Source organism: Myotis yumanensis, unplaced genomic scaffold (assembly GCF_028538775.1).
Source record: "Myotis yumanensis isolate MYYU_CA2020_CCGP unplaced genomic scaffold, mMyoYum1.0.hap1 SCAF_17, whole genome shotgun sequence".
Lineage (NCBI taxonomy): Eukaryota > Metazoa > Chordata > Mammalia > Chiroptera > Vespertilionidae > Myotis > Myotis yumanensis.
In genome coordinates this window covers 34,348,758-34,362,119 of record NW_027223768.1, presented here as the reverse complement: position 1 = coordinate 34,362,119, position 13,362 = coordinate 34,348,758, and the positions used below count along the sequence as shown (strand labels likewise).

Genomic DNA, 13,362 nt, shown 5'->3' with positions numbered 1-13,362 from the left:
TGCCCCCCAAGGTGCAGGCTGGGGGCGCTTTCTCCTGCCCCCCAAGGTGCAGGCTGGGGGCGCTTCCTCCTGCCCCCCAAGGTGCAGGCTGGGGGCGCTTCCTCCCCCCCCCAAGGTGCAGGCTGGGGGCGCTTCCTCCTGCCCCCCAAGGTGCAGGCTGGGGCGCTTCCTCCTGCCCCCCAAGGTGGAGGCTGGGGGCACTTCCTCCTGCCCCCAAAGGTGCAGGCTGGGGGTGCTTCCTCCCCCCCCCAAGGTGCAGGCTGGGGCGCTTCCTCCTGCCCCCCCAAGATGCAGGCTGGGGCGCTTCCTCCTGCCCCCCAAGGTGCAGGCTGGGGGCGCTTCCTCCTGCCCCCCAAGGTGCAGGCTGGGGGCGCTTCCTCCTGCCCCCCAAGGTGCAGGCTGGGGGCGCTTCCTCCTGTCCCCCAAGGTGCAGGCTGGGGGCACTTCCTCCCCCCCCCCCCAAGGTGCAGGCTGGGGGCACTTCCTCCTCCCCCCCCAAGGTGCAGGCTGGGGGCGCTTCCTCCTGCCCCCCAAGGTGCAGGCTGCGGCGCTTCCTCCCCCCCCCCAAGGTGCAGGCTGGGGCGCTTCCTCCCCCCCGCAAGGTGCAGGCTGGGGTGCTTCCTCCTGCCCCCCAAGGTGCAGGTTGGGGCGCTTCCTCCTGCCCCCCAAGGTGCAGGCTGGGGGCACTTCCTCCCCCCCCGCAAGGTGCAGGCTGGGGGCGCTTCCTCCTGCCCCCCAAGGTGCAGGCTGGGGCGCTTCCTCCTGCCCCCCAAGGTGCAGGCTGGGGCGCTTCCTCCTGCCCCCCAAGGTGCAGGCTGGGGGCACTTCCTCCCCCCCGCAAGGTGCAGGCTGGGGGCGCTTCCTCCTGCCCCCCAAGGTGCAGGCTGGGGCGCTTCCTCCTGCCCCCCAAGGTACAGGCTGGGGGCGCTTCCTCCTGCCCCCCAAGGTGCAGGCTGGGGGCGCTTTGTTGGCTGCAGGGTTTCCGTATTTTTTCCATCGCTTTGTGTCTGAAGGTAAACAGCCCACACAGAAGAGAATGAGCCATGCAAGCGAGCATGTGGGCGGTGGGTGGGTGTGCACGCACACACACACTTTGCGCCCACACATGCACGCACACATACAGACACACTTATACACATGCACACACACATACACACACTTATACACATGCACACACACATACACACTTATACACATGCACGCACACATACACACTTATACACATGCACACACACATACACACTTATACACATGCACGCACACATACACACTTATACACATGCACACACACATACACACTTATACACATGCACACACTTATACACATGCACGCACACATACACATGCACACACACATACACACATACACACGCACGCACACACACATACACAGCCCACCTGGCACTCTCTGACTTTCAAGGTGGCTTCTGGAGATGGCGTGTGTTCCTGTGGCAATGCCAGGTGTGCGTCTCCCCACCACCTGCCACCCTGAAAGCCCCGCCTGAATGGCCCCTTCGCAGCCGTGTGCCTTGGCCCTCACTCGGCATTGGCCTTCTGCACCAGCAGCCCCGCGTGGGTTTCCTGTTTCCCCATCGGACCGGAGGGAGAGCTTCGCCACCCAGACCCGGCCTCCTGGGGGCGGGAACTGTCTCCCTCCATTCGGGCCCAATCGGTGGCTCTCGCTCTCCAGGCAGAGTCTGACCTTGGACTTATTTTTGAGGGTGGAGGGAGGCTCCCAAGGTGCCCACAGGGAGTGCCAGCACAGGCTGGCGTGCAGGTGGCTTGGAAAATGCTGGAGCGAGCCAGCCTGGCTACAGGCTGGGGAGGCTCCCTCACAGCTGCCCAGGCGCACTTCCCCTCTACCCTCCGTCAGGCAGAGGAGCCGCGGCCTCGGGGAAACTTCCAGAGCTCCCGAGCCGCCTCTTTCCTAAGAGGAGGAACTGGGTGGGAGGCGGCAGCGAGGGCAGAGGCCGGACTGGATGAGACCCTCCTGGCAGCCGGTGGTTGGACTCGTGCAGGGCACCCGAGGGAGGTGGCGGGGGCTTCTCCGGGCTCCTCAGGCAGGAAACCCTCCTCCCTGCTCTGGGAGTTCGTGACGCCTAAGCGGCTCCCGTAACACTGGGCTTGGGTGTGTTGCTCGTAGCCGGCATTTTTAAATCAAAAGGAGTCCGAGTCTCTTTCCCATTTAGACACCAAGCCCCCAAGGACAGCCTCTGCCTCCTGGGGTTTAACATCACCCAGACAACCCCTGAGGTGGCGATGGCACTGGGCAGAAGCAGGGTGCCTGGGTACCAGCCCTGCTCTGCCTGACGTCTGCTGTGTGACCCGCGCTAATGCTCGCTGTGTAGCTCACCTCTCAGGTCTCTTCCAGTTCTAACGGGTTCTGACTAAGTGATAACTTTGAGCCTCACTGGCCCCATCTGGAAAATGGGGATGATAATCCCCCCAGCACAGTTTATAGAGCCGAGATGAACCAAAGCAGAACTTCTTTGGAAACGAGTTTAGCTCTGGCACCTCTCCTGGCCAGCAGAGGCCGGTTCGAGTTTACGCTTTGCAGGTGGCACATACCTGTCTTTTCAGGGAAACAGAGGCAGTCCAGGTTGGGCAGCAATTCCACCAAGCCTGCGCGGGGTCGAGGCTGCGTTCGCTGGGGGCGCCTCTTAGGTGGGCACCCTTGGAAAAGAGCTGTCTTCTCCCAGGACCGCCCAGACCACCCCACGGCCATGCAGGCGAACGCAGTGGGCCAGGCGTGGGAAGGGGGGAGCCTGGCGGGAACAGGGCTCTCCTGACCCTCTGCCCACCCCCAGCTCCCGGTGCCCATGGCTGTGCTGTATCTGCTGTCCAAAGAGCGGCTGCTGACCTGCTGCCCGCAGAGGAGGCCGCTGCTCCTGTCTGCAGATGAGCTCGCCCTGGAGACACAGCCTCCCGAGAAGGAAGCCGCTTCCTCGATGCCCCCAAAGGTTCAGTCACACCCAGGTGGGGGCTCTCACGGACCTTCATGTCACAGCCCCACACCGAGGCTCCTCCGGTAACCCCTCCCCCAGAGGGTGACCATAGGTCACAGGCAATAGAGGTTGGAAAAGAACCTTGGCGCCAATGGTCTCATGAGGCAGGAGATGGAGCAGCCTGGCCAAGGGCACCGGGGAGGCAGACTTCCAGTTCCAACCTTGCTGTGTGACCTTGGGCAAGTTACTTGACCTCTCTGAGCCTTGCTTCCACCAGGACTGTGAGGTGGCCAGGGGCTGATTCTAACAGATGGTTGGTTGAAGCTAGAGAAGGTAGGAGGCCGTAGGTGGTCCTCCATGCTGCCAGCCACGTCCCCTGGGCAAGCAGAGGCACGGGGCGGGAGCGAGGCTCAGCCCTGCTCTTCTTGTCTCATCCAGCGCACGAGGACCTGTTCAGCTGCTGCCGGAGGAGGAACTTCAGAGGAGCCCCTTACTCCTTCTTCGCCATCCACGTCACAGCTGCCCTGGTCCTGTTCATGACCGACGGGATGACGGTGAGCCTGCCCCCAGGGCGCCCCTTCCTGGGGACCCTCTGCCCGAGACTCCAATCTGGGGATGGCAAGAGAAGGAGAGAGGCATCAAGGTTTCCTAGAGACCTCACCTGTAGTTCATTCAGTCGATCCAAAACTTCAAACTGAATAAAAGTTCTGGGGTGGCTGTTTCCAGAATTGCTCACAGCCCCTTGGTACTACGGTCTTCTGTCCCAGCCAATGGTTTACATGTTCGTTAACTCTGGAGAGAGGGGCCTATGGGTTTGTTACTAAGTGCAGGCCACCCCGAGTTTTTGTTTTTTTTAAAACATATTTTATTGATTTTTTACAGAGAGGAAGGGAGAGGGATAGAGAGTTAGAAACATCGATGAGAGAGAAACATCGATCAGCTGCCTCCTGCATACCCCCTACTGGGGATGTGCCCGCAACCAAGGTACATGCCCTTGACCGGAATCAAACCTGGGACCCTTGAGTCTGCAGGCCGGCGCTCTATCCACTGAGCAAAACTGGCCAGGGCCCACCCCGAGTTTTTTAAAGGGGCAGAGCCCTGTTCCGCCAAGCAGAGGTCATGCCAGGTGAACTCAGGGGCACTCTGCTCCCTGGAATACATCCCGCACCTGGGCTCCTTCGCCGCGTCGCACAAACCAGCCACAGATATCGGGGCGGGGCCCAGCGGTTCAGTCTGCTGGTGACCTCTGTCACACCACGTAATGCCTTTTTCTAGAAATCTCTAAGGGTTAGATTAGGACGGTGTGAATGGCTGACTCACTGATGGCCACATGAGGGGCTCTCCAGAGAGAGAGCCCGCACCCTCGGCGACCTGGCGGAAGGTGGTCGTGTTGGCCAGCGCTGGTTGACTTCCAACTCGCTCCTCCACCCTCTCATCTGTAAAATGAGATGCTGGTACACACACTCTTTAGCAAACGTCCTTCAACAAAAAGCTTTCTGTGGAATCAGGACAAATAAGACACGTAGTGGGAGCCGGATCTGGTGAGGGGCCACGGAGCTCCCGCACCTCCCTGGACCCAGAGGCCAGCGCAGGTGCAGTCGGGAGCCGTGGCGCCCAGGGTCTGTCCTCAGCTCCGGCCTGTGTGCACTGTGTGATCTTGGCCCCAAGCCCACCCTTTGTGGAGCAGGAGGGTCCCCCGACACCTGCCCGGCCAGGGCTTCCTTTCCTAGGGGTCTGGTCTGGCCGCGCTGCGGGTGTGCTCAGCGGGCCCATCTCCACAGGGCGCGTATTCCACCTTCGTGTACAGCTATGCCGTGGAGAAGCCGATGTCGATGGGACACAGGATGGCTGGCTACCTCCCCAGCCTCTTCTGGGGCTTCATCACCCTGGGTCAGCTCGTCTCCATCCCCATCTCCTCCCGCGTGAGGCCGGCCACCATGGTTTTCATCAATGTGGTAAGTGGCCTCCTCTCACTTCCTGGAGCCTCAGGAGAAGCATTCACTCCTGGCCCTACCACCGCCCCAGGCCTTTGCTCAGGACTGAACTCTGCCAATGGGGTGCGATGGGGGGGGGGGGGGGAGGGGGAGGGGGAGATGCTGAAGAAGGGTGGAGATCCAGGAGGTGGAGCCTACCCTTGTGCCCTTGAAAACGTCCCTTCCTCCCTCTGCCCTCCCCTCATCTGTACTCCGACAGAGAAGGAGGCAATTCCTGTTGTGTGTGGGTAGGTCCCAGCTGACAACCTGCCTGCAAGGGAAGCAGGTTCTGGCATTGGTCCTCCGTGTCCACCTTGGTGCCCAGCTGGCAGAGCCTTGTGACCAGTGGAAGCCAGGGGACCCCTGGCCTTCAGAATCACCCTCTCTGGGCGGGAACCTGGCATTTACATTTTGAAACTCTCCCAGGTGGTTCTCTAGCAGCCAGGCTGGCATGTGGGCTGCCGTCCAGGAACTGGTCTGCCCAGGAGGCGGGAGGTCGGAGCCTGAGTGATGGGTCTTAGCTTTCACCCTGAAATGTATCTCTGGCACTACCTATGAACAAGGGTCCGGATTCCAGATTCCAGAAAGGTCTCCACCCAACCTCCTAGAAGGGCTGGACTTACCTCCATAACACCCCTGTGCAGAGGAGGGGCACACAGCCTGTTCAAACCCCCAGGGACTGGGAACTCACTCCCTGCCCTCGTAGCCCCATCTGTTGTCAGAAAGTCCTTCCCTGGGTTGAGTTTCTAGCAGAGAGAGGGTTGGGAAATACTGTTGGGCTACACAGACCAAACACGATGAGTCCCAAGAAAGGTTTTGGATTTGCCTTGTCCTGGTTTATGACCTTCCAGAAAGAAATTTCCCATCATCCAGCTCCACAAATACCTCTGTGCCTGGACTCACACCCGTCCCTCCAGCACGACCTTGAACCCGCAATCCAGGCACGTGCCCTGACCCAGAACCCAGCCGGTGACCTCCTGGTGCCTGGGCTGATGCTCAACCACTGAGCCACACCAGCTGGGCCCAGATGCACTTTGTATAGAAATTAGTCGATATTGACAAACACATTTTTTATTTTTTTTAAATATATATTTATTGATTTCAGAGAGGAAAGGAGGAGAGGGAGAGAGATAGAAACATCAATGAAGAATCATTGATCGGCTGCCTCCTGCATGGCCCACACTGCAGATCGAGCCCGCAACCCAGGCATGTGCCCTTGACCGGAATGGAACCTGGGACCCTTCAGTCCACAGGCCGACGCTCTATCCACTGAGCCAAACCAGCCAGGGCGACAAACACATTTTTAAAAGGAATTTTAAAGGCTTGTTTTAACAAAAAACTTTCCCATGGGGCAGTCCCCTGACTGAACTAGAAAGATTGCTGGTCCCCTGGCCCATCGCAGGGGCTACCATCTGCCTGTGGAGTCTGAGCCGAATCTGGGGGGAGCCACGCTGGCCTGCCAGAGCCGCTGGCCCTCTCTGGGAGTCCTGTCAGGATTCCTGGACGCTGGGGGTCCTGCAGCCACCACCACTCTCCTGCGACTGGGGCTTCCTCTGTGAGCTCCGGGCCTTTAAGGAAGAAGCAGTTCCTCTTCGTGGGGAGTGGAGGACCCCGCCTCTAGCAGCAGGCACAGAGCTAATGACTTGGATGGAGTTCCCCGTGCTTACAGGCAGGGCCTTGGGGTCAGTCAGGACCCCTCACCAAGCACTTGTTGAGCGTGTGTGGTGGGCCAGTTGTTGGCGACGGCTGGCGGAGGTGGGGGGTGCGGGGGGGCAGGGGGTGCACCTTCTCCCCGCCTCACATTCTCTGGGCTGGGTTGGCAGCCAGGACTGCGGAAGGTGCAGTCCCCACCTCTTCCACAGGGTGGCACACTGGTCACAGCGCTGTTCCTCACGCCTGGGTGTCCAGGTCAGGAGACCAACTCCTGCGGGTTTTTCTCTCTGATGGACACCCAGAGTTTCCCAGTTTCTAACCACCTCCATCACCGCCGTGACAGGTCGGCGCGGTGGTGACACACCTGGTGCTTCTCGCTTTCTCCTACAACGTCATCTTCCTGTTCGCGGGCACCGCCTGCCTGGGCCTGTTCCTCAGCAGCACCTTCCCCAGCCTGCTGGCCCACACGGAGGACATCCTGCAGTACAAGGGTGAGTGTGCACGTGCGCAGGGTGAGCGCTGGGCGGGCCGCTCCCTCCGGCCGGCGCCGCTTCCCGCCCTCCCCATCTCCTGTGATGCTCCTGGCTGGTGGGAACAGGTTCTGATCCAGGTGGCTCCCACTTCAACAGGATACCTCAGTGTGTGATTTCAGGCCTTAGAGCAGCAGTACGTTCCTCTCGCCCACTTCCTTTTCCCCGGAGTGTTCTCTGCTGACCCACAGTTGGCGTGTTGTGTGACATGCGTGGACATTCCAAGTAGCACAGAAGTCACAGCCTAGGAGAGGGGTTTTACACCTCAGCAGTCATAGTGGCCCCACACACAGAGGATTGGGGCCAGTGCCCACAGCTGCTGTGGGTTGTGACGCCGCTTCTTTGATGTCAGAAACCTCGAATTCTCTTCCCTAGTTTCCTTCTCTTTCTGTAGCCTCTTAAATGCAGGTGGCAAAAATCTTTTGTAAAAAAAAGTTTATTGAAAATAGTTGTGTTTCAAACAGTTAACGTTACCTTTAGAACAGCGGTCGCCAACCGGTGGTCTACGGGCCACTGGTGGTCTGTGAGGTCCGAAAGGTTGGCGACCGCTGCTTTAGAAGTACCTGCAGATGCCCTAGATCAGTGGTTCTCAACTTTGGCTGCACATTAGAATCACCTGGGAATCTTTTTAAAATCCTGATTTCTGGGCCTCATCCTCCAGAAATTCTGTTTCTTTGTGATGGGGTGGGGCCACAACATTAGTAATAAAGAAACAGAATTTCCGGAGGATGAGGCCCAGAAATCAGGATTTTAAAAAGATTCCCAGGTGATTCTAATGTGCAGCCAAGGTTGAGAATTGCTGTTCTAGGCCTAGAGCAGGGGTCCTCAAACTACGGCCCGCGGGCCACATGCAAATACAAATATTGTATTTGTTCCCATTTTGTTTTTTTACTTCAAAATAAGATATGTGCACTGTGCATAGGAATTTGTTCATAGTTTTTTTTAAAACTATAGTCCAGCCCTCCAACGGTCTCAGGGACAGTGAACTGGCCCCCTGTTTAAAAAGTTTGAGGACCCCTGGCTCAGAGTGTCAGAAAAGCAGCATTAAAGATGGGTGGTTTCCAGCCGAAACCGGTTTGGCTCAGTGGATAGAGCATTGGCCTGCGGACTGAAAGGTCCCAGGTTCGATTCCGGTCAAGGGCATGTACCTGGGTTGCGGGCACATCCCCACTAGGAGGTGTGCAGGAGGCAGCTGATCGATGTTTCTAACTCTCTATCCCTCTCCCTTCCTCTCTGTAAAAAATCAATAAAATATATTTAAAAAAAAAAAAAAAAAAAAAAAAGATGGGTGGTTTCTTTAGAGGAGGAAGGGGGGAAATTGGTTATTGGGGAGATGTGTGTGTTGGGGGGGGGAGGTCTGAGCAATTAGAGCTGCACCCAGCTCCGTCCCATAGCAATGAGACAGGAGACCTGCGTCCTTGAAATCTAAGGATAATCCCCAAACCTAGAGCGAGTAGATTAAGTCGGGAGATAATGGTGATGTATGTCACACTATATCCCAGTTTTAAGTGACCAACAGATGTCAGCGTTTAACAGGAGTAACAGCGAGTGATAGTGGTGGGTTCTGCCTGCACATGGTCACTCAGACCCATCTTCTCTTCATCTCTCCCCACCCTGCCTTAGCTCGGGCTCCATCACTTACCTGCCAGGAATCTAGCAGCACCCAGCACCCAGTTTTCCCCCGTGTCTGATCACCTCCTTCGCTGCCTTGGCAGGTCTTGGCTGGTCTCCTTGCCTTCACCTTTGCCCCCATCAGAGGTTCAGTGCTGGTTCCCCATGAGAATCACCTGGAGCACTTGTTACAAAACCCAGTGCCTGGGCTTCTGCTCCACCACCAAGTCTGATGTCACTGGTTGGGAGCTGCTGGGTGATTCTAACTCGGAGCCAGGGCGAGGGCCACTCATTCACGCAGCCGTCCCCGGCACTGCCACAGGGGGCTGCCTCCACAGCTGGCCCTGGCCTTCCTGTCTTCCCATGGGGCTCTCTTCCTTTCCCCGTCCTTCTCCCACCCTGCTCCTCCTCAGAGCTGGCATTCCAGCCGGCTCCTCCCTGACAGCACATGAATCCTCAGCATGGAAAGCCTTTGACTCCGTCCCTCCCAGAAGCTTCCCTGATCCCCACTGAAAAGGTACCCCCTCCTCTGCTTCTCATGTTTGATCCCCTCAAGGCTTTTGTACCTAGTTATCTGCATCTTCTCCTTGACAACACACTCCCCATGGGCACCAGCAATGGACAAGGGCCGGGGCGAGGGCTGTGAGGTCATCAGCAGACCTGAGTATCCGTCTGGCCTGCCTCTCTCTGGCTTTGTGGCCTGGTGTGATTCGATTTCTTTCCCCGCTCCGAGCCTCCGTTTTCTCATCTGAAAAGTGGGGATACCAATACTTCCCTGTGAGGATTGTTTTGCGCGTTAGAGGAAATGTAAAGCTCTTGACTCAGCCGCTTAACTGGCTCCTAGGTACCCAATATATATATATTAACGCTAATTATTCATCAGTGTTTATCACAGTACGTGATGCTCAGAAGGTACTGGAAGGTTTTTGAATGAGTGGAACAGACGGTGGGTGCCACTGGGATTCAGAGAAGCAAGTGACCAGTGTTAAATCTCGAGGTAGCTTCATGGAAGAGATGGGATGCGAGCTGGCCCGGAGTTCGGAAAGGCGGAAGGAAAAAGGAAAGGCATCCGGGGAAGGTTGGGGCGGGGCAGTGGCCAGTGTGAGAGCAAAGGCGCAGAGACAGGGAGGAAATGATCTGCTTGCTTCAAAAAACACTGTGTCTGTCGTCCGTCTGTCCGTGGGCCACTGTGTGATGATAAGCAGTGATGTATCCACAGCACTAACAGCCAAGGCCGTCCTCTCTCAGGGGCTTAACCCCAGTGGGTGAGGCTGCCCAGGAGACAGATCGAGGGGGGGGGGGGGGGGGCAGGGACATGAGACGGATGAGGGGGCTGAGGGCGCACAGAGGAGCAGCAAACCCAGGTTGAGGGATGGGATGCGAGAACAAGGAAATCCAAGCAGGACTGGAAGCTGAGGGGGGGGTGGGGTGGGGAATGCACGTGTGGGACCAGGGGGCGAGTGTGAGTGCGCAGGTGCGGAGCTGCCGGTTGGTTCTCCGGGCTGCAGGGCAGCCTGCCAGCAGGGAGTGTGAGCTGAGTCTGGGCTCTCAATAGGCACAGGTTGGAAAGGGCCCTGGCAACCCCGGCCCGGCGCTCGGACTGGATCCTGAGGCAGCGCTGGAGGGTTTCAGCAGGGAGCTGGCCTGGCTTCGGGGGTTTGCCGTGTCCAGGGCTGTGCTAAGCATCCGTGCCTCGCACCGGCGTGACCCACGCACCAGCCCTGTGACGCCCATTTCACAGAAGGAAACCGAGGCCCCGAAAAGGGAGAGAACTTGCCTCAGGTCACAGAGCTGCAGGGGACACGGCGGGGCGTGGGGCCAGGCTGGCTCTGAAGTGTGGGCTCTGAAAGTCGGTGCCAGGCTGGTGAGCGGGGCGCTGGTTGGGGCAGTGCCAGGGCGTCAGGACACCCTTCTGCCCAGAGTGGAGGCGGCCTGGGGTCAGGAGGTCTGTCGGAAAGGGGGGGCGGGCACGTTGGGAAGGGCCCTGAATGCCAGGTTAAGCACCTTGGAATTCACCAAGGAGACAAGGGTGAACCGTTGGAGGTCTCAGAACGGGGAGGGTCGTGATGACGGCAGGACCTGAGCATCCCCAAAGCCCGGGGAAGAGCTCAAGTCTGGCCCTGGCTGGTTTGGCTCAGTGGGTAGAGCATCAGCCTGCGGACTGAAGGGTTCCAGGTTCGATTCTGGTCAAGGGCACATGCCTAGGTTGTGGGCTTGATCCCCAGTTGGGGACGTGCAGGAGGCAACCAATCAATGATTCTCATCATTGATGTTTCTCTCTCTCTCTCCCTTCCTCTCTGAGATCAATAAAAACATATTTAAAAAAAAAAAAAAAAAGAGCTAAAGTCTGAGAAGCCTTAGGAATGGCAAGGAGTCCTCCTAGGCAGCCATGCTGCTTCCCGGACACCTCCCAGAATAACCCGGAACACGCCGGCTGCCTCTGTCTCCTAACTTGTTCTCACTAAACCAAACCCTTCTCTTTTGGGTAGGCTGTGCGACCACGGTGCTGGTGACAGGGGCAGGACTTGGCGAGATGTCCCTCCAGATGCTGGTTGGCTGGGTAAGTGGAAAACTCTGGGGGCGGGGGGAGGAGCACCTGGGGTGTGCTCCTTCAGCAGGTGGGAGGGCAAGCGGGCCCACTCGGTGCTACCTGCCTCCGTTGCTGAGCCAGCCCTGGAAGCTGAGCCTCCAAATGGGGAACCTGGAGCTGGGAAGGGATGCGAGAGGCCAAGGCAAACACAAGTCATGTCTGGGAGCAGGGCCAGGGGGCCCCGTGGGAACGTTTAGCTCCCGGGCCTGGGATGGACTGCGCTGCAGAGTTCTTTGTCCATCGCTTCTCAACCGGCCACTCCCTCAGCCTGCCTCTGGCCCAGCTTTCCTGCCCGGACCCTGCCCTGGCCCTGGGCCGGCTCTCAGTTCTTGTCCCACACCCACCGTGCATGTGTTCACCAGGGGAAGTAAGTCTGCTTTTTACCGAAGACTGGAGTGTAGACATCGTCACCCCCTTTCTGCAGCGGAGGGTACTGTAGCCCAGATCAACTAAGCAGCTCCCCTCAGTCTCACACTTCTAGCGACTGGACTGTCGGGTGACTTCCAACCCAGGTCTTTCCGTCTCCAAAGTCCCTCCTCACGGCTCCCCTGCCGGGCGGGGAAGAGCTGCATCGTACAGGACCCTCTGCGTGCAGACGAGGGGGCTTGGGTGGGCTGCAGTGTGGTCTCGGGGAGGCTACGGAGGAAACTGGTGCTAATTGCTGAAGTTGGTGGTGGGTCCATGGGCGTTCCATATGCAATTCTGACGTGTGTGTGTGTGTGTGTCCCCTCTGCAAAGCTCTGGTCAGGCCTCGTGGGGAGAGGAACACCTAGTGAGACTGGAGTTTTAAGGAAGACAGGGACCTTTTTCAGGTTCCAGGCACAGAGCTGAAAGGGACTGCCGGGGTCCCCGGGCCCAGCCCCTGCCGTGGAGCAGGATTTCTGTCTCCTCCAGAAACATGACCTTGAAACGAGGCCAACATGTTCCTGCTGCCCACGTTCCTGTCTGTCGGTGTGACCGTCCTCGGCTTGGCTAGAAAACCCGCCGAGGGCCCGAGCAGGCTGCTTCCGCCCATACAGCTTCGTGTGAGGTTTTGATGGCCCCTGTCTCTGTGTTTCCCCTTTGGCAGGTATTCCAGGCTCGGGGCAGCTACAGCTTCCTGGTCTGCGGCGTGATCTTTGCCTGCTTGGCTTTTACCTTCTACATCTTGCTCCTGTTTTTCCACAGGATGCACCCTGGACTCTCATCAGGTAGGGAAAGGAGCCGTTTCGCACAAGGGGAGGAAAACAGAGGGGGGAGGACGTGGGAGATGCTCTGGACCTCAGCACGCCACCAGGGCTGTTCTGGTCCAAGAAAAATGCAAGGAAATGTTTACTTTTCCACAGCTTCCTCTCCCCTCTTCCTGCTTTGCCAGGCGATTGTCTGCGCTGCGAGCAATGAGGGGCTGGCTCATGGTTTCTCTAGTAGGAGAGGGGCATGGAGGTGAACTTGGCTTCCTGCATCCCACGGGCCTCAGGACCGTGGGCCAGGACTCTCCCAGCCTGCGCGGGGCCCTGAGCGGCAGAGCCTGCCTCCTTGGCTGGAATTCAGCCCAGCAGCCCAATTGGCCCGCTCTCTGCAGTTTAGGATTTTGACTCGAGTCCAGATCTTTTTGTCAAAAAGAAGTCCTCAGGCCAAGTGGCAAAGAAAAGCTCCTTCAGGACAGAGGCACACCTAACAGTCTCACTGTTGCAGAACCCAGGCTGGGGGAGTCCCACAGCTATTTTCATTGCCTGCGCCCTCCCCGGCCTTTCCGCCCAGAGCTCTCAACGTCCCCACAACTGCTTCAGCCGTGCATGTGGCCAGGCCCTAAGGCAGCGGTTCTCAACCTGTGGGTCGCAAACCCTTTGGTGATCGAACGACCCTTTCACAGGGGTCGCCTAAGACCATCCTGCATATCAGATATTTACATGACGATTCATAACAGTAGCAACATTACAGTTATGAAGTAGCCACGAAAATAATTTTATGGTTGGGTCACAACATGAAGAACTGTATTTAAAGGGCCAGAAGGTTGAGAACCACTGCCCTAAGGGGAGGTGCCCAGGCAGAGCCCTCGTCCTCCCCATGAAAAGCAAAGT

The 13,362-nt window shown here is 58.0% G+C and overlaps 1 protein-coding gene across 2 annotated transcripts in view; it reads left to right on the top strand.

Annotated features, from left to right (window-relative positions):
* MFSD4A (major facilitator superfamily domain containing 4A) overlaps positions 1-13,362 on the top strand; it is a 29,918-nt gene that overhangs the window by 12,575 nt on the left and 3,981 nt on the right. For both annotated transcript variants that reach the window (XM_070396941.1, XM_070396940.1), the window contains exons 4-9: positions 2,808-2,976; positions 3,384-3,499; positions 4,727-4,900; positions 6,915-7,062; positions 11,202-11,272; positions 12,372-12,492. In XM_070396941.1, coding sequence (XP_070253042.1) covers positions 2,808-2,976; positions 3,384-3,499; positions 4,727-4,900; positions 6,915-7,062; positions 11,202-11,272; positions 12,372-12,492 — 799 coding nt within the window. The remainder of the gene's footprint in view (positions 1-2,807; positions 2,977-3,383; positions 3,500-4,726; positions 4,901-6,914; positions 7,063-11,201; positions 11,273-12,371; positions 12,493-13,362) is intronic.